At 30.2% G+C, this 19,170-nt stretch overlaps 1 protein-coding gene across 2 annotated transcripts; it reads right to left on the reverse strand.

Moving 5' to 3' along the window:
* Positions 1-460: 460 nt before the first annotated feature.
* On the reverse strand, positions 461-9,959 carry LOC126908407 (tyrosine 3-monooxygenase). Of its 2 annotated transcripts, XM_050690441.1 has the most exons (11): positions 9,444-9,959; positions 6,396-6,506; positions 5,509-5,581; positions 4,811-4,870; positions 4,665-4,715; positions 4,063-4,211; positions 3,642-3,982; positions 3,216-3,548; positions 1,741-1,867; positions 1,449-1,678; positions 461-1,329 (listed from the first exon to the last, which is right to left on the reverse strand). In XM_050690441.1, the coding sequence occupies exons 1-11, from the start codon at positions 9,507-9,509 to the stop codon at positions 1,158-1,160; spliced, it is 1,713 nt and encodes a 570-aa protein (XP_050546398.1). In that variant the 5' UTR covers positions 9,510-9,959; the 3' UTR covers positions 461-1,157. The 2 variants fall into 2 exon arrangements, with proteins under 2 accessions (XP_050546398.1, XP_050546397.1); XM_050690440.1 differs by lacking the exon at positions 5,509-5,581 and having other exon boundaries at positions 6,395-6,506; positions 9,444-9,956.
* Between the last annotated feature and the right edge of the window lie 9,211 nt (positions 9,960-19,170).

Genomic DNA, 19,170 nt, shown 5'->3' on the forward strand with positions numbered 1-19,170 from the left:
GGAAAAAAAAAAAAAAAAAAAAAAAAAACACATCTTAGTAAAACCAATACCTTCTCAGCTTCGCATCGAAGCTAAAATATGTTGTTTTTATAAGTTTTTCAACAAAACTTTTAAAAACATTATTATAATTTAAAAAAATTATTCTTTTTCTCTAGCTTCTATTGCTGTATTTGATCATTTATATAAATAAAAAAAAGTTTTACTTAAAAACATAAAAGTTAAAGACGATAAAATTAGGCAACATATAATCGTGAGCGTGTCTTAAAAATATCTGAAAAGACTCTAATTTCACATTTTATTCATTATACCTTGAAAAATATCTTTTTGGGACATCTAATTTTTGAAGTAGGCTGATTGTTAAACAAGCCAACGATAGCAGACAATCAGTTAAATAACCAATTATCCTGTCCGTGTATTTTAGTTACTAAATAACTAAATGAATATAAAAATAAAACTCCAATAAAACTAAAACATATATGTAATTTATTATTGCAAAAATAGCTTATAGACTATGTCAAAATAACATATATTTAGTTCTCACATTAAACAATAATTACGATTCTATACCTAAGACACATTAGTGAAATAATTTTAATAAAATTTATAATCATATAATATATTAAATAGAAATAAATAAGAAAAATAATATTTATATAATATATTATAATACTATCATTAAGGTGCTCTATACAATATATTATCTTCTGAATGAGTGTACAATATTATAGGAAGAGTACAGTTTTTCTTTTTTTTATTTTTTTGAGGAATAATGTCTGCTAAGGTTTTTTTACACATTGTCATGCAATAAAAAAGTGTGGACATATACACAGATAAAACATACGGAACATGACTAGGGATCACGGTGTATGCGATACCTATGCGTTTGTAGTAGTTGTATATGATGAGCATAAGTAATAAATAATAATAAACATTATTTTCCGAGAGATCTTGCCGGTAGAATAAAAACAAAAAGTTGTTCCATCGTCACCGGTGACTAGAAACACGCCGAAGACATACAAGAATATTATGCATAAATATTTTAAACGAAATCTAACAAACAATTAATTACAACATAGAAATGAAATACTTTCAATGTAATATTAAGTGCTTATTATAATAGCTGATATATTGTATGAAATCGGTGGAATATAGCCTGTTTATCCAGATCTCATTTTCAATTTGTTCATTGCATTATTGAGATGCAGCATTTCTAAATTTAGTTGACTCATGAGATTGTTAAGTTGGTCCACGGAATCCAAGATTTCGGCTCTCTGGGTGTGTGGATTATAACGTACTTCAAATGGTCGTGACATGGTTGACACCCATTTTCTGATTAATAAATAATGTAATTATATATATTAAATTTTTTTTTTTTTTTTATTAGCTAGTAAAAAATCAATAAATTTTCTATAACAGTTAATTGAAACTGCCATGAGAACATTAATTACCTGAATTTGTCTTTGGCGTCTTCAAAACTTTCGGCAACAAAATATATCGGTTGGTATTCTTGATCTTGGTATGGTTGAACTGCTGTGGTAGATGGTTCGAATGGTCTGAGTTCTGGTTTGCCAGAAACGGCGTGCAAAAGTTCACCATAGGCAGACAAAAGTCCGGCACCGTAAGCCTTTACTTCTCCGTGTTCCTTGCATAAACCGAATTCAATTGTGAACCAATATACCTAAAAAATATTAATCATATAACTATTTTGTGTCAGATATTTTATTGCAGGGGTAAACATACAGTGGAGAGTTTTTCGATTTCTTCGTCAGATGCTCCCAGAGAAGCTAAGCCCAATTCCTGTGAGAACTGAGCGAAACTTGGATCGGCTAATAAAGGCATGTGTCCTAGAACTTCATGGATGTAATCACTGTAAAACCAATAATAATAATATTCATTAACATTACGGGTATGATGGATAAATAATTGATTTGACGCTTGGCAAAATTAACTGACAAATTGCGTAGTTAAAAATAGAATTGTTATTGAACATATTAGTGTTGTGACAATCGAAATTTTCGTACATACATAATAACAAAATTTGATTATTTGCAAAGGGAAATTAATTAATTTATCTACAAAGTATCATAATATAGCGCATTATTAGATACCTATTTCGCTTTATTACACTTACTGGCGAGGCCACATTATTCATCATAATAATGGATTTTATTTAAGCGAGCTCGAGTAAAGTGTTCATCGGCGACCCACCACCACTCTTTCCCACGTGCACATTTTTCATATGTAGTTAAGCTATAGAAGTATTATTACAGAGCCGACGGAAATTGCAGCAATGTTCTCAACTGTAATCGGCTTGTCGACTCTAATATTCAATTTATTTCTTACACAAAGATTTGTACTCGATTCGAATTTCCCGGCTAATACACAATAATTCTAATCATTTTTGCCCAGTATGTTTGGTCACAATTTTCTTGAACCATTAAGTTTATCCACCTATATGATAATTGTCGGATGAACCGTTGAAACGGTGTTATTTTACATAATTTCTAATATAATGCATTGTCGATAATTCAGTTTTAGGTCTTAATCTAAATATGATTTAATTAGATATGTACGGTATTTTAAAGTCAGCAACTATTAAATTCGTGAATTTCTATTTTTAACCATGCAAAGTTTTAAATGTCGAAAATAAAAATATTGACGTAGTTTCCTATTATTTTTCATGACCTCTAGATATTTTCGTGTATATATATATAATTGACTACACGGTTGACTTGACATCATCTCTAGGTAATTATTGGTAAAATTCGTATGATGACAATATTCATCATAATAATTTTCCATGTAATTTATTACTCGTACTAATTTTTAGGTTAAATTATTTTTTTCATTCTTGAATGAAATACAAAAGGATCAAATAACTGCGACGATGATGATTTTACGATTACCATCATTATTATTATATAACACTCGCATCACTGAAGGTCCCAATGTCCTTGACTAGAGTTAAAAATATAACAATAAATATCTAAACTAACCATAAAAAACTTATTGTTGGTGTTTATGTAAATATAAGTTCGTTGACGTTAAACGGCAACTTTTTATAGGTCTAATTTTAAATAGTGTCATAGTTGTATGCTATTTATATTTTTCATACCAATATTAGTATTTTAAGAGTGATGGAATATTTACCTATTCTTGTGTCATTTTTGGATTTAAAGTAACCTACATAAATTAAAAATAAATGAAATACGTACGGTTCGGGGGTGTGGAAAGGTGTGGTGCTGTGACGAATATATTGTGTGCTTTGGAACACGCGGAAAGCAAGACTGGCCAAGAAGTCACGGGCTGTGAGCAAACCGGCTGCTGGTCGAAGTGTAAAGCCGGTGTGTTTTTTTAGGAAGTCGGACATCTCGTACAATTGTGGGATTTTGTCGGCCGTGAAGATGTTTTCGTCTTGCAACATTTTGAATGCGTTTCTGTATTCCATGCAGAAATGTTTGGGCATCAAGTCCAATACGGTGTTGAATACGGCGGACCAAGTGGAAAGTTCATCTTTGGTGTATTCAATTTTTGGAATTAAATCGCCACTGTACAAAAAAAAAAAAAAAACCATTACAGTTTAGAACAAATGTTTTAATAGAAACAAAATCCATCTCTCCAAATAACATCGAGTGACTTACTATTTATATTCAAAAGCAACATTGGCGATATCCTTCCTGCGGGCACGGTAAACTTGATCGGCAAATCCGGGGTGGTTCATGTCCAGCTCGGGTTCATATTTAGTCATCAAGTGATTGCAGTTGTCCAAATCGCGGGCGTGTTTTGGGAACCACGGGTCCTTGACGTTTGTATTATCTTCGGCTAAAACCGTAACACTTGCTAATGTGGAACTTTGTCTGAGCGATTTCAATAGCGCCAACAAGTTTTTCCTGGTTATGTCCACTTTGACCAAAATGTCGAATTTAACTCCTCGTTCCTTGGACGGTCTTGATTCAATGTGGATGACTTTTCCTTTTCCGGACTGTATTGAAAAAATAACGAACCATTGAAAATGTGTAAAAAAAAAATGATGTTTTATCGATAAATTATGATTTTACTCACGTGAATGATGTTAAGTAATCGTGCAAAGCAGCTGTCGATGTCTTCGCGAAGGCGTAAAACCAAAGTTGATTTCTGTACTGCATTTTCTGCGTCCTTGTCATGGCCGGTAGCTTTTTCCAACAATACTTCCTCTTCTGTAAGTCCAGCATCTGTGTAAAACATGCAACCAGAGGGGTGTAATTAAAAGCACACTCATGACGGAAATGTTATAATAGGTTCCCTTAATACTGTAAGAGCAGGCAAAGAGACGAACGGACTACGCAATTTCCTCACAACCAAAGTGGTGTTCCGGCACTTTAGCTAGTCAGCCGTCTGTGAATAATCAGTACTTATTTCTTTGGGACGCCCCTTTTGTGATATAAAAGATAAAAGAGGATAAAAAGATTCACGATTTTGTTTGATAGTAGAAATTTTTTAAATCAAAATATATAGTTAGTATAAAATCGATTACTCGAGCAAAAAAGTAATAATTACAAAGACTGTTATAAAAAAAAATAATAAGCACAATAAATTTTTTCTTAAGAATAAATTACATATTTAACAAGTCGATATTCTTAAAAAATTATACTACATATAAAATTATGTTCAATAAAAATATTTACCTGAATCATAATTGTCAGACGACAATTCCGACAATTCTTCGGTAAATGATTCTATTAAATAAAAAAAAAAGCAAAACAAAAATAATAAGTAAACTCAAAACAAAATGAAAAAATTAAAAATAAATGTGCAAACTCAAAACGGTTACCTTGTTCGTTGAGTTTTTCTTCGGATTCGAAACCTTGATCTTCGTATTCCAAAGGATTGACTAATGAAATAAAATAACAATGTAAAAAATAATAATAAAGACAAAATGCAGCCGCATGCAAAAAAAGCTCATCCAAAAAAACTAAAAAAAGCAAATAACTAATTTGGGCTTGAGTATTTTTATATGTATTTCGTTTAAATTATAATAAAAATTGTCCGAGAAAATTTATTAATATTATTATTCTTTTATTACTTTGACTTTTTAGCGCAAAATGCATAAATAACGCGGAAGCTGTATTATTTAATTTTTTTTTTTTTTTTTTGTTATAGTTTCAAATTCGAAGGTTATAAATTATAACAACAAGACATATAGAAACGCATTAACAGGTTTTTCGCATCATTATATTACACGATTTTGTATTGTCATTATTATGATATTGCATAACGTACAATAAATGAATAAATAGTTATATAAGAGTTCGATGAGGCGAGAAGTAGTTAGAGACCGCTTATTGTTTTGGGTGACGTGTTATTGACGGATGAAAATAAAAAAAATGTATATTTTAAATAAAACCGTGCCGCGTGTAAATTAATAAATAACTAATATCACTTCGACGGTTCACAAACAATCAGTTGGATTAAAAAAAAAAAAACAAAATCAATCACACGAACAATGTGTCATTACAACAGCGCACTTACTTTGGGCTTGATGTTGTCGCTGCAGTTGGCTGGCAAAATGCGTTACGGCCGCGTCGGTCGCTAAAGAAGCGTCCAATAACCATAAGCAACATACAGTAGCCATTTTGTCGTTGGGTACGTATAGCATCGGTAACCGCGGCGTTTATTACCGGTGTTAGAAGTAAGGTGATTAAAACGGAGAAACAAATAAAAAAAAAAATAAAAAAACAAATTAAAGAAGATTAATCAAACGATGACGGGAACGAACACCAGCCGAGTTGTCGGACATCCGATTTAAACAGATTCGCGTGCCAACGGTGTAATGATGTGGATTTCGACTTGTTTCTAATATGAAGACACGACATACGTGACCCTTCAACAATGTCAACAACAATTTTTTTTTTTTACATTCGTATGTCTCAAAGTTGATTTTTTTTTTTTTTTTTTTTTTTNTTTTTTTTTTTTTTTTTTTTTTTTTTTGTTGACAGTTATCACTATTGCCATGATAATTGTTTATTGAATTTCATTAATGGTTTGGAAACGAGTACCGTTGCATAACCGGTGTCCGGCTTGGCCGAGCTATCCGTTTGCAAACCACTGATTCTAATTTATTAAGACGTTGGTCTTGATAACGGTCACAACCGGCGACCGCCAAGGAAGTCCACTACCGCGGCCGTCCGCTCGCGCGCGGTGTCACCCGGAAATCGGATACGCATCCGGAGTTGTTTTGGCGTCAACAATCACACGGTTCCCTTCCGAAATCCGTTGTAACGCCAATGCAAGTACATCCCTTCCCATTGCCGGTTAGTAAGATTATTTTCACACGTGCCCCACCACCTTTGCGTTCGGGTTAGTCGTTGACATTTTTACACGATATTAATGTACGCTGTAAATCAGGGACGCTTACCGTCTGCTAATTCTCTGGCTTCCTCGAGCACGGCTTGTTTGGTCTGTTTTACCACCAGTGTCTCGAATCTGGCGTCGTCCACGAGAGAACGTCTTCTTGCTGGATATCCGTTCTGAAATCACACGATAATTATTCACCTACTGACAACGGAAAACCGGCAAGTTACCGAAGACGCGCGACAGCGACTAGTGTTTTGACAATGACGGCAACGAATAATTCATTGCGTTAATTAGTATTCTCGTTAAAGTGATTTTTGTCGACTGTTTGTAATTGTAAGTCAGACATAATTATTTATTTTTTTTTGTTTTATTTCGGTGCATTTGTTGGGTAATATTGTAACCGTCGCATTTGTTTTGCGTTCGGACGTTACCTTGAGAGCTTCTCAATGTAAGTTTTCAATGCATACCGGCGTTGTTCTACGAGTGCGATAGAAAACGAAATAATGAAGGCGAAAAAAAAAAAATTTGGCAAAAAAACCGTATGAAAATCGCAATCAACACAACGAACAAAAGCAAACAATAGCGTATACGCACACGGGGTGGCGTAACATAAAGCTGACATTATTTGATGACGTGGATTAATAGTAATCACCTACTAGACGTCGGATTTTAATTTGAAAACCGTGTCAAAAACTAGGAATAGACGGAGAACGCAACAGACGGACGGCGTTGTTTACCCGCGTCCGTGCAGCAGTTGAGGTCGGATGGTAAAAAAGTTTGATATTGTTCACAAATGTATACATATAACGTAAGGTGATTGTATATTTTCTCCTGCTTGCCGCAATGGAAAAATATTAATGGAGTCTTATTTTTATTGCGCGCCGTTTCTGCACGCGGTCATGTGTAATGGAGCGCATCAAAAATCGTATAAACACGGAGCGACCAAAATAGAATGTGTGACCGTGAAAGGAAAATCCGGACAAAATTATTATTCTTGATGCACGTCATTTCACGCGGCTTAACATACGCGGTACGTGCGAATAACACTTTGGTCAGATCTTTTTTCGCGCTCAAAACTTGAATAATGTGAGCTTTGGTACGGTTTTCGTTCCCGGGTTTTCGACTGTGACGCACTAGCTCAGCCGCCCCACCCCCATCACGATTTTTATGGTTGTTGACGTTAATCTCGTTTCCAGATTACTTACTCATTCGGTAAAAGTCGTCAAAGCACCGGCGCTAAAGGCCAACTATTGGCCTCGGCACTTGTGCATTTATTCTACTCTTGGATTTTCACCGATCAGTCGTTCGCGCCCTTGGAACTACACAACTTTTTTGAAAATAACAGGAGTGGAATATCATGGAACATTTTAGGTCAATGACGGACACCGCCGTGTAGTCATGCGCTCATATAGATAACACAATAAAATATATATAAATGCAAAAAAAGTTAAAACTGACAACAAGTCGAAATGCACGGCTGTGTTTGTTTTAATGATTTTTTCTGCCATTCGTTCACTTGAGTCATCGACGTATTCGCTTTCCAACGTCGATGGTGTGTGTATATATATATATTTATTTTACTCTGCCTATCTAATATCATTATTATTATTATTAGACTATCCGGTTTGCCTTGACCTAGCTCACGGAGTATAATCGTATAGGCGAATACGAGTAACAAGGGCTTCCCGTTAATGATCCGATGCTATTTTTTTCGGAAGGACGCCGCCGCCGCTGTGTTATTGTTCTTATACACCACCGGATTTGTGTGGTGCACAAAAAGCGTGCACGCAGTTTGAGGGATTTAAATAAATAACAATTGAACGGCAAAAAAATATATTAATCGGCGTTGTTTAAAAAACGGGCATTTGATAAACTTGTTCATGGGCCGCGTTCGATTGAAAAATGAAAGTGTTCGGTGTAATATCGAGTCAATAATTATGCACGGCCGATTAATTGGCGGGCGGCGGAAGTGAAAATATTGTGCGCGCATGATGGCCCTATTGGTCACGTTCATAATTTAATATTTGGACGAAAATGTTGTAATATACCTGGTGTTATGTCCTACTTAACAACAATAATAATATGTGTTACAAATAATAATAACAACAAAACCACCGTCCGCCTTAAAAACCAAAATGGATGACCATTGTAGTCGAAAACAAAATGTTCATAAGACACTATTCAAAGGGCAACAGTTGTCAGCGGCAACTGCGTAGAACGATTTTTACTATGCGCCAAGTCGGTAAGACAATTCATTCGGAATGGCGGCGCGGCGCAAAGTATACAATTATTAAATGTCGATTATTTTATTTCGACTAATTGATTTAAACGGGCACGCTGGCTAAACCATCAACGCTAACGAGTAAGGGCGAGCAAGGCTGAAAACGAGAGGTTAATTAAGTAAGCTCGGAGAACGTAACGAAATATTTTTGACGGTTATAATGTACACTTAAAAATTCATATCATTAGACGTTGAAAAACCTTCAAAAACACGCGTACGGCATATTAAAAATTAGAACACAAAACTATACAAATAACGTCTTCTTGGAATGCTGAAAAAGTCATAAAACAATACTGACCTATGTCTCAACGTTTTCCACGAAAACGACAACATATTTGAAAACGTATAAAGTAAACGAGTTATGCCGATTGCATACACAGAACGCCGTCTTACAAAAATATGCACCCACACGGACGGACTGAAAAAAAATTGCACGTGCTCAAAAGAATTTAGTACGGAAGCTGTTTTACCAAACTACGTCGTTGTATATGAGACTACTTGTTTTTATTATTATTATTATTCGTTACCTAATACGAGAACATTAAAGTATTTACTGTACGCGGACAACTATCAAGTTCTGGACTAATTTAAATACGATTATCAAGGTCCATATTAAACTACTCGTACAAACCGGTTGAATCTTTTGTCACTTTGTTAATTACCTATATCTCACAAGATTCTTTTTCAGTGCGTTTCCCGCATTACCCAGTCAACCGAATAAATTATACCGCGGGTTTTTCGTGTTCTCATTGTGTCTGGTGTGTTGTCAGTCGATTTAATTAAAAACGAATTTTTTTGTCTAAAAGTACACCCTAACGTAAACGTTTACCTCGATGCTGTACGACTTCTTGATGGCGAACATCTCTCGGCTCTTTTGGGCTGCTGCTAAGGCCATGTTTATTTCTGGTGTTTTCTCGACGTTGGTTTGTTTTCGTCCAAGACTGTACAACAGCACTCCGTACGCTCCAAACTCCAGTGTAAATCCGGCAAGGACTGGGCGACCAGGAAATAATGCGGTTGGCGCGAGTTAAACGTGAAAACGTCGAGATTAAAATGCTTCTCTTCCGCTGGCGCAGGTCGACAACTTGTCTAGTTTCGTTTTTAGTGGTTGTATCTCTTCCCGGCGAGAGATAAAATAGATCAGCGTCTACTATGTTTTCTCCCGAAATCGACAACAGAAATCGAATAGCACAGTGTCTATTCGAATGTAGGACTTCTCAGACTTTCAAACGGAAAATCGGAAAATTAAAGTTTATCCTCTATTTGTCGCTATGGACGGCGGAGAACCCGAAACAATTACAAGTATGTTTACGTCGACCGGCGGCTGAACACGCGTCACACGTGCACTCGGATGCGAATGAAAAGACAACCCCGTACCGGCTTCGGTCTCTTTATATAAAGGGACCGTCGGCCGCGCCACGCTTGCCCCCTCCAGCCACCCCGAGTGGGTACGGCGGTCCGACGCGAACGCGGGCCCGGGGGCCACCCCAACCATTCAAAGTGGCGACCCGATGGGGATTTCCACAGGTCTCCCCCCTACCGAACGGCGCCGCGGTTTCCCCCGCTTCACTGCTGCCGCGGCGGACACCCCTCCGGTTTGCGGTTGCGATGCTGATAACCTTATGTGTCGTGCGGCAACTACATTTTCACGTCGGCGGCCGTTAACGCCGATCGCGATGCACCGACACACGCGCAACGCACACGTCGTACAGGTGTACGAGCGTAGACAATAGGTACGTTCTGGTAGATCGTGTTTGCTACCGCCGCCGCCGCCGCCGCACATTAGCTGTAGGCGATTCGGACGCCACGGTTGCCCATTACTCAAAAGGGAATCGTCCACATTACAAATTGTACGGTACAATAATTATTACGTTGGAATGATCGCCAAGTGCTCAACAGGTGTTTACCCTATACTTAGGTTTAGTACAGTAACTAGAGATTAATTTTTTTTCAAAATGTTGATTAGCCGGTCAGCGAAACTGGATTTTCGCCGGTGTTTAACTATCGTAACCATATTGGCTATTCGTCTGATGTTAATTAGATACGCGGAGTTTCAAATACGGAAAATACTTGTATTTAATTATCGTTTTTCAATAAATCTATAGAGTCGTGATATCTTCAATGTTAAAATAATCACTTTGCCAATTTGAGTTCCTGATTTTATGACTCGAAATGTAAAATAAGCTCCGATAGTGACTTTTGTAATAAAATTATCTTAAATTTCTATAATTTACAAAACATACGATGTTACTCAAAACAAGTTATTATGGTAATATTATTAAAAAAAATAATAATAAATAGATAGGAATTATATGTTTTTTTTTTTTTTAAAGGGTAGGCTTTTATTGTTATAAGATGAATAATTATTCCAGGAATAGGTAAATTATTTCACAAACATAATTGTAATTTGGATAACCTGTTTTAAGTGAATTTTTCCTCTCGAAATATTTGTTATTTATTGATGAGTTAAGGTTACATGACGTATACAACTAAATTAAAGATATTTAAATTTAATGACTTACAATAAAACGTAAAATAAAACAATTCTATTTATAAAACGCATATATTAAATAAATTTAATATTCTTAAATTATTCACTAAGTTATGATTTGAATTTCAGCTTCTTTAAATGTTAAAATTGTACTGAAAAAATCAGTCTTATAATTATTATGTTAATTTTATAGCGTTTAAAAAAATTATCCGAAAAAATGTATTCCAATATTATAAAATTTGATTTAATTGTTTTAGATATAATGGCTCTAAACAGAAATTACGGTTAAATTTCGATAAGTTAAGTATTGTGTGAATTTAATCGCTCATTAAGAGAATATGTAAAGGTAGAAGCGCGTTATTATAATTTGTTGAATCAAGAGTTCATTTATTTCGAAAAAATATTAAAACATAGTGGTGGTGCTTCTATAAAACAGGTTATCAAACATTCAAAATGATTTTTTATAAATGGATATATTTTTGTAAGAATTCGTTTTTTTAAATAACTGCTAAATTTATTTATTTATGTTTACATAGTAATTGGTCGATCTTAAATTGTAATCTGAAATTATAAATAACATCTTTAATGTTAAATTTTGAAATCTGATCTTGACGCATATAACTTTTTAGATCACCATAACAGTTCTTATGGGAATTTTTACAATATTTTGATCTTATAAAGAAATAACAATTTGTCTTGATCTCTATATTATATATTTTTATTTATTACTATCTATTTTCAATACTTAAGCCATCGTTATCGAGTATGAATATAACTTTATTAATTTCAGGGTTCATTAAATTTTATTGGTGGATAATAATTATTTTTTTAAATTGTTCATTAAATAGTATGTTCGATAAGTATGGAAACAGGTTTTTATTGTTCTCATTGTTTATAACAGTTGACATATTTCCTTAAATATTGAACACTCTGTATATTTTTTTTAATGGCTCGTTAAACATTTTGTAGTGATTCAACTCTTTTGGATGAACTTCAGTTTCAATTTAGAATTTTTAAAGTTATAAACACCTAAATAATAGAATAGGGTACTAGACCTGTGCGACACATCTAAAACAATAGACAGTAGTGAAACAAACTGTTCCCACCAGTAGCATTTGCCCGCTCTAATTATTTAAATGCCTTTAACTTGAAAAAGTACTCGTTTAGAACAGTTTATCGATTATTTGTGATATAAATAGAAGATATAAGTAACATCCTCCTGATTGTCTTACGAAAAAAATGAAATAACGGATTAACTGTTAGTAAAAATTAATTTTATAGAAATTTTATCAGAACAAAAGGTATAACGATCTTTTTAGTTAAGTTTTCAAAAGTGCATACCAATATAGATAAAGCTTTAATAAATAGTATTCTCAAAAGATATTATTAAAAAAAAATATCTTTAGCTCTCTTAACGCTTTTTATGGTTTAATTACTATTTAACCATACATTGATTATACTTAAACTAACTATGTACATAAAAATAGAATTTTAAGAATTATCTTGTGCTCAGTTAAATGGAGACACTAAACATTCTCTAAATAAACAACGACTGACACCAGTGATCCCTGTAAACATTTTTAGAGGCTATTTCATACTAGAATCATATATTTGACTCTTTGTAGTATGCCACGAGGCTAAAAATAGTAGTTAGTGTCTAAGTATAATGCTCCCGGCTTTAAATATTATGATGCCTTTACATAATTAGTAAATATTCGTTGAGCGCCTGTGTCGAAATTTTTGAATTTGTGATTTGTGGCGTAAGTAATTCATTAATTAGCTATTACATGATATCCATTTGTATTGAGTACTAAGAAAATTATATTGTCTTAATAAGTGTTTCGATGGGCCAAAAATAGAAATGTAAATCAAGTGAAAAAAAAATTGACATTGCCGAAATTATAAAAACATTAGCTATCTAAAGTATTACACTGTAAGAAATGATCCGAAAATTCCCATACGTCAGTATGATATTTTTAAAATATACGTTAATTTTACACACAAATAATGTATTTTGACATAATATATCGACAATTAGTGCACAAATATATCTTTTTTATCACTACTTATTCAAATTTATATTATATTCCCATTATATGCGTTAAAAACTTCCAATGCACGTGTCTGAAAATGCAAACACTTTTTTTGCTTCGTTGCGAAGTAGAGAACATATTAATTTTTTTATGTTTGTCTATGAAAACTCTCAGCTTTCACTAGACTGCTTTAATAATCATTACAATCAAAGAACTCGATTTTAATATAAGTTAACTTACTGTTGCGAAAATTAGGAAAAATACCCTCAATTTTAGTTATTTAGAAAAATATCTCAAAATTACTCTGCCATAAAATTAAGATAAAAAAAAAAACTGCATTCTAAATATGTTATAACTTAAAAAAAAAAATAATCCTAATTAAATTTTATTAGCGTATACTAAATATGAGAAACTTTCTTTTTTTTTATAAAAATCAAACGAAAAACCTAAGTACAGGAAAAGTTTAAATAGTTTACACCCACGTATGTAAAAAAAAATTTATGCAACTCAATAATTGGAAATGTTCCACATCGACTGCATTCTTTAAACTTATATCAAACTAAAGCTTTTGAAATGTATAACAATATTTTTAAAAAAATGTCTCACGCGACTATTTACTGTAAAAAATTAACAAAAAAAATTAAAAAATATCACATTTTTTTCAAAAAATATATTTTATTTTATTTTAATCAAATAATTTAACAATAATATTTATTTGAGTTAAATTAAAAAACATAGAAATTTTAAAATTTCAAGTATACGAATTATTGTTAAATTTAACATATTCGCATTAAAGCATTTTTTATGATAGTGATGTTAATAACTGTCACATATCATCAATACTTGTCCCAACATTGCTACGTCCCCACTCTGTCACGACCCCACTATGTTGGGTTTTGTAAAATTGTAGTTGGTTGGAGTAAAGTCTTTATTGTAATCACAATCTTTTTTTTTGTAGAGTTATAGTTTTTCTTTTTATAAGAAATATTGTAAAAATCTTAGGAGCGTTAAAGCGTCTTGACTTGTTTTTCAATGTCTCTTGAACATTAATGATACAGAACAGTAGAAAAATTTTTCGGAAAAAAATATGTTGATTATATTTTGGGGTATTTTAACTAGATAATATTTTCTTAATGGTATTCTTTAATTCATAAAAATCTGGTAAACAGCTTAAAAATATTCTTTATTACTTTGATAATTTTAATTTTTGTTCGTTATAGACCATAAGCTTTGGACTCGAAAATTTGGAGCTATCTGTTTTTGAATCAAATTCTTCAAATGCTGTACATTATTTTATCATTCAATGAGTTATCAAATAATAAATTTATTTTGAACACGTGCTCGAAATAATTATAGTTTTAGAAAATATTTATTAAATTAATTTGTTTATAGAATAATTATTCAATTATTGTATTTAGAGATAAATAAAATAATTAATTGTAACATAAACAATTATTATATTAGATAGTCTTACAGTAATTTATTTATGGATTAATTAATTTCTGTCGAATTAATAATCTTGTGTCTTGTGGAATCTTGCTAAAATTTATAATCTATACTAAAAATTGTACAGAATGTCTCAGACCTAACTGACTAATTGTTATAACTTTTGATACAGTTATCAATTTTGATGAAATTATTTTAAAAATAATTATTGTCATTTTAGACTAGTTTTAAAGCTTATTTTTAATTTTTAGTAAAAAATGAATAAATATGATATTTTTAAATTTTCAATATTGCTATTATTAGCCCATTTCTTATAAAAAATATTTATAGGTCGATAACAATGTTAGGAAAGTACTCATTGAGTTATGAGCATTTTAATATATATATAATGAGTATATGTATAAAAAATTGACTACTAGGAAAAGATAGAGTATATCCTTTTATTTGCCTTATGTCTTAATTTATTATGTAATAGTAAATTATTTATAAACACATGCATAGAAATCACTAAAGCGTATGTGTCAAATTGGTAAATGAACTTTATTTTTATTAAGATTTTGTAAAAGGTGAACAAGAATAAATCGAAGTAAGGAGATTACATTTCTATTTCTAATAATTATATACCATTGCATCAATGTTAAAAAATGAATAATAATCTTGCTTAATTTATTATAAAAAGATAATAACGATATATATATACACATATATATAAATTCACCAATAAATAACTTAAATTAAATTTTATGTTATAATTAAAATGTAGAAATAATATATTTACCTGTATTTTTATTTAAATGTTTTGCTCTTTATTAATTTTGTTTAAAATATTAAAATTATTTGTTTCTTTAATTTTAGTATATAAGAAAATATTGGTAATTAAACTTTTGTATAGTTCATTATATAGTATTTAACCGTGTCGGGGTCGATACTCATATGCTCTCAAGACTAGTTTTGAAGGTATATAATTTGTTATAAGTTTTGCACTACAATTTAAAAATAATCTATATATCTATGTATAAATATAAATATATTACAGTTAAAAAACTGAGTCTAAAAATACAACTGATTTGTTATTTTAAATTATTTTAAATTATTTTTCCAATTATGCTATAGAAATTTAAACTTTCAGAGTAGTTTTTATACTAGTAAATTGCTGATTTTACACTCTCTCTATAACTATTTTTATTTTAGTTAAAATAACGAATTTTTTTTATAAGAATATTTTTATATAAGTTTTACGAATTGAAATTTTACACTTTTTAAGCTTTATTTACACAAATTTGAGATCAAAATTTCAGAAATATTGGTAGTGTTTAGAGACAAAGTAAAAATTATATTAACACAAAAAAATTATCTTTAAATTCATTTCTATGAATGTGTTTACTACATCAAAATACTAATACTTTAAGAATAAAGGTGAACTACGTAACGTGCCCAAAATATTAGCATGCAGCTAAAACCATAGATACATATAAAAATGTTCCTAAAAAAATATTCTTTCCGTGAAACATGAAATATTAGTAACAATTTTGAAAGCTTAAATTTAATGATATCAAAAGTAAAAAATGAGATTTAAAAAAAAAAATCAGTTTAAAATATTTAAAAGACCAGGTAGTTTGAATGATCATTTTTGTTTTTAATTTCAGGTATGTTAATATGTATCTAATGGTTCTTCCGTATTATAATTCATTCAAATATATCTTGAAAATACAAAGATTTAAGATCTTTGAACCTAAATACCAAGTTAATATTTTTATAAGTTCAAAATCGTTGTATGACTTTATAATCTAAATCTAATCTAAGAATAATGTTTTATTATTTGAAATTAAAACATAATATAATATTGTAATCCTTTTAACTACAATACCTACTATAAAACAACTATAATATTTTCAAATGAAATTATGAATCCTGAGATAATAAGATTATAAGTGTGAATAGCCCAAAGCTATATATAATTCAAATAATTTTTCTGGAAGTTAAAATAAATTTAAAGTCTTAAATTTCTTGTCTATTTTTGAGCATGAAAATGATATCTTTTAATTAATTTAGTATGTGAATGCGCTCATGTTCAATTATCCTTCATCATTCTCTGAATACATTTATAATTTACAATAAGTTACGGATTTAATTATAAAAAAACAAACTAAAGATAGGTCTCCCTCGAATTGACAATCAAAAAATAAGTGTCTAATAGTGATTATAAAGTAATTTTTTCGAGTATGGCGTTTTTAAGTCCATTGATGATTTAAGCAAAAGCTAAAAAAATCAAAATTATTTAAAACAATAATAATAGGTAAATATTTATTAAATCTAAAAGATCAACATATTATAGACGAAAAAATATACTAATTTTTATGTATATGAACTATATTTTCTTATAATTTTATTAACATGTTCGTTAGTTTAATATAGAATTCATTTTTTTAAATATATTTTCTCGTTGTATAAATAATAAATAATTCATGTAATACACATTTATAAAATAGAACAACATAACAATTTCACGACTAGAATGAATAGTCGGTGATTGGATAAAATACATAATTAGATAAAAATTTGTTCTTAAGTAAAGTTAAACCACATATTATTTGTTAAATATTTTTATTATTAATTGCATAAACCAAGGGGCTTAACACGAGGTGATCTAGTTATCCAGTAAACTTAAAGTGTTTTTCCTCATTCCGTTTACATTAGGTATATTTAGATCAGCATATATTAGTTGGTTTGACATTGAATCGTCTATGTAATGCAATTTTTTTTGTATTTTATCTATAGTCATTCATTCTATCCTAGTTTAAAAAGAAAATAAAAATGTTTTATTGCAAGTTAATTATAAATATCGTTGAAAGTATTCAGTTGACATGGACTAGTTTTTTTAATTATTAAATAATTTCTACCCTAGATAATTGTATTATCAACAGAAATACAGATAACAGATTTGTTAATTAAAAAGAATGTAATTTCACTATTACACTGATGATTTAATCCTTATAAATTTCAGGTTCTCAGTTTTAATAATTAAAGTTATATTTATGATGAATATTATGTTTTATAATAAAACTAGAAAAAAAAGGAATAAATCAATTTTTTTTATAATTTTTTTACATTGCACTATTTTTCCAAGAAATTAATTGAAAAGAAAATTTTTTAATTTTTTTTCTTCTAATATTAAGTATTAGTCTTACATTTTGTATATATTAGCAGAGTATAAGCCAGATTTTTTAGTCTATTAATCTATTAAATTTTCAAATATTATAAATAAATGTAACAAGTAAATTTTATTATGATTCCAATTTTATTTTAGTATAAAGTTTACATAATCTGAGAATAACAAAATTAGTTCATTGGTGTATAGGTAAACGGACACTAATTAATTTTGACAATTATTGTCTCCGATCAATTTTACAGATTATATGTATTGTACTAACTACTTGTATTATGCTAATCAAACAGTACAACATTTTTATTACCAATTTTTTTGTTTTACGGAATATCTAAAAATTAAACTTCAACAACAACTGTTTGAAACTATACAAACTATCTTAGTAAATTTAGAATAGTATGCAAGTACATTATTTTTTGAACATAAATAAAATACTTGCGATAAATTGTTGATAATAAATAGAGAATAAATATTGTGCACGTCATCCTTAAACTGGAAATCATTGCAAAAAGGTCTGCAATTTTCAAACATGCGACGATTTTACAATTATGACCAAAAGTATACTCAAATTTTGTACCACGACAAATTTCATAAGCAAATTAAAGTTAAACTTTTTTAAGTGGTATATTCTCATTAACTTTTAAAATTGACATTGACAAAATCAAACATACTATGACTTCAAAATTTTGCTCTAAAATATGCATTTTTAAATAGTAAATATAAGAATAATATAATATTTTACTTTGGTTGTATGATATTAAAAAGTAATTACTAATAGTTTTTGTGCTCTTTTGACTCTTGTAAGAAATAATCCAAAACTTCCCATACGTCAGCATGATATTTTTTATATACACGTTAGATTTACACACAACTAGTGTAATTTTAACATAAAGTATCGAAAATTTATGCACAAATATATTACTTTTATAACTAATTATCAAAGTTTTCCCTTACATTTATGCATTAAAAACTTCCAATAAATATTTGTGAAAATTTAAACACATTTTCAAGAGTGTGTCCATTTTAACTCATTATTCAGACTTCTAAATGTAATTCTGTTAATATTTTTATCATAAATCAAATTAACATATTTCTATAACTTTTTTTGATTAACACATAGTTATGAATTTATAGTCAATGAATAGGAAATATCTAAAAGTTTTCTTGTTATGATAATCGTAATATAATTAATTAATGAAATAATTTTAAGCAGTGAAAATTATTTAGAATTTTAAAAATTAGTTGGTAGTAGTAAAGACGTTTTATTAAAATTAATTTGACATAATAAATTCTAAAGAGGAATTCATTACAAACTTGTCAAAAATAATACCAAAAAATATGTAGTACTTTTAGTATTCAGAAGAAAAAATTATTAAAAGAAACTTGAAAGGTACTATTTTAACACAATCGGAAAATAAAT

Source organism: Daktulosphaira vitifoliae, unplaced genomic scaffold, assembly GCF_025091365.1.
Source record: "Daktulosphaira vitifoliae isolate Bord-2020 unplaced genomic scaffold, ASM2509136v1 Scaffold_5, whole genome shotgun sequence".
NCBI classification, from domain to species: domain Eukaryota; kingdom Metazoa; phylum Arthropoda; class Insecta; order Hemiptera; family Phylloxeridae; genus Daktulosphaira; species Daktulosphaira vitifoliae.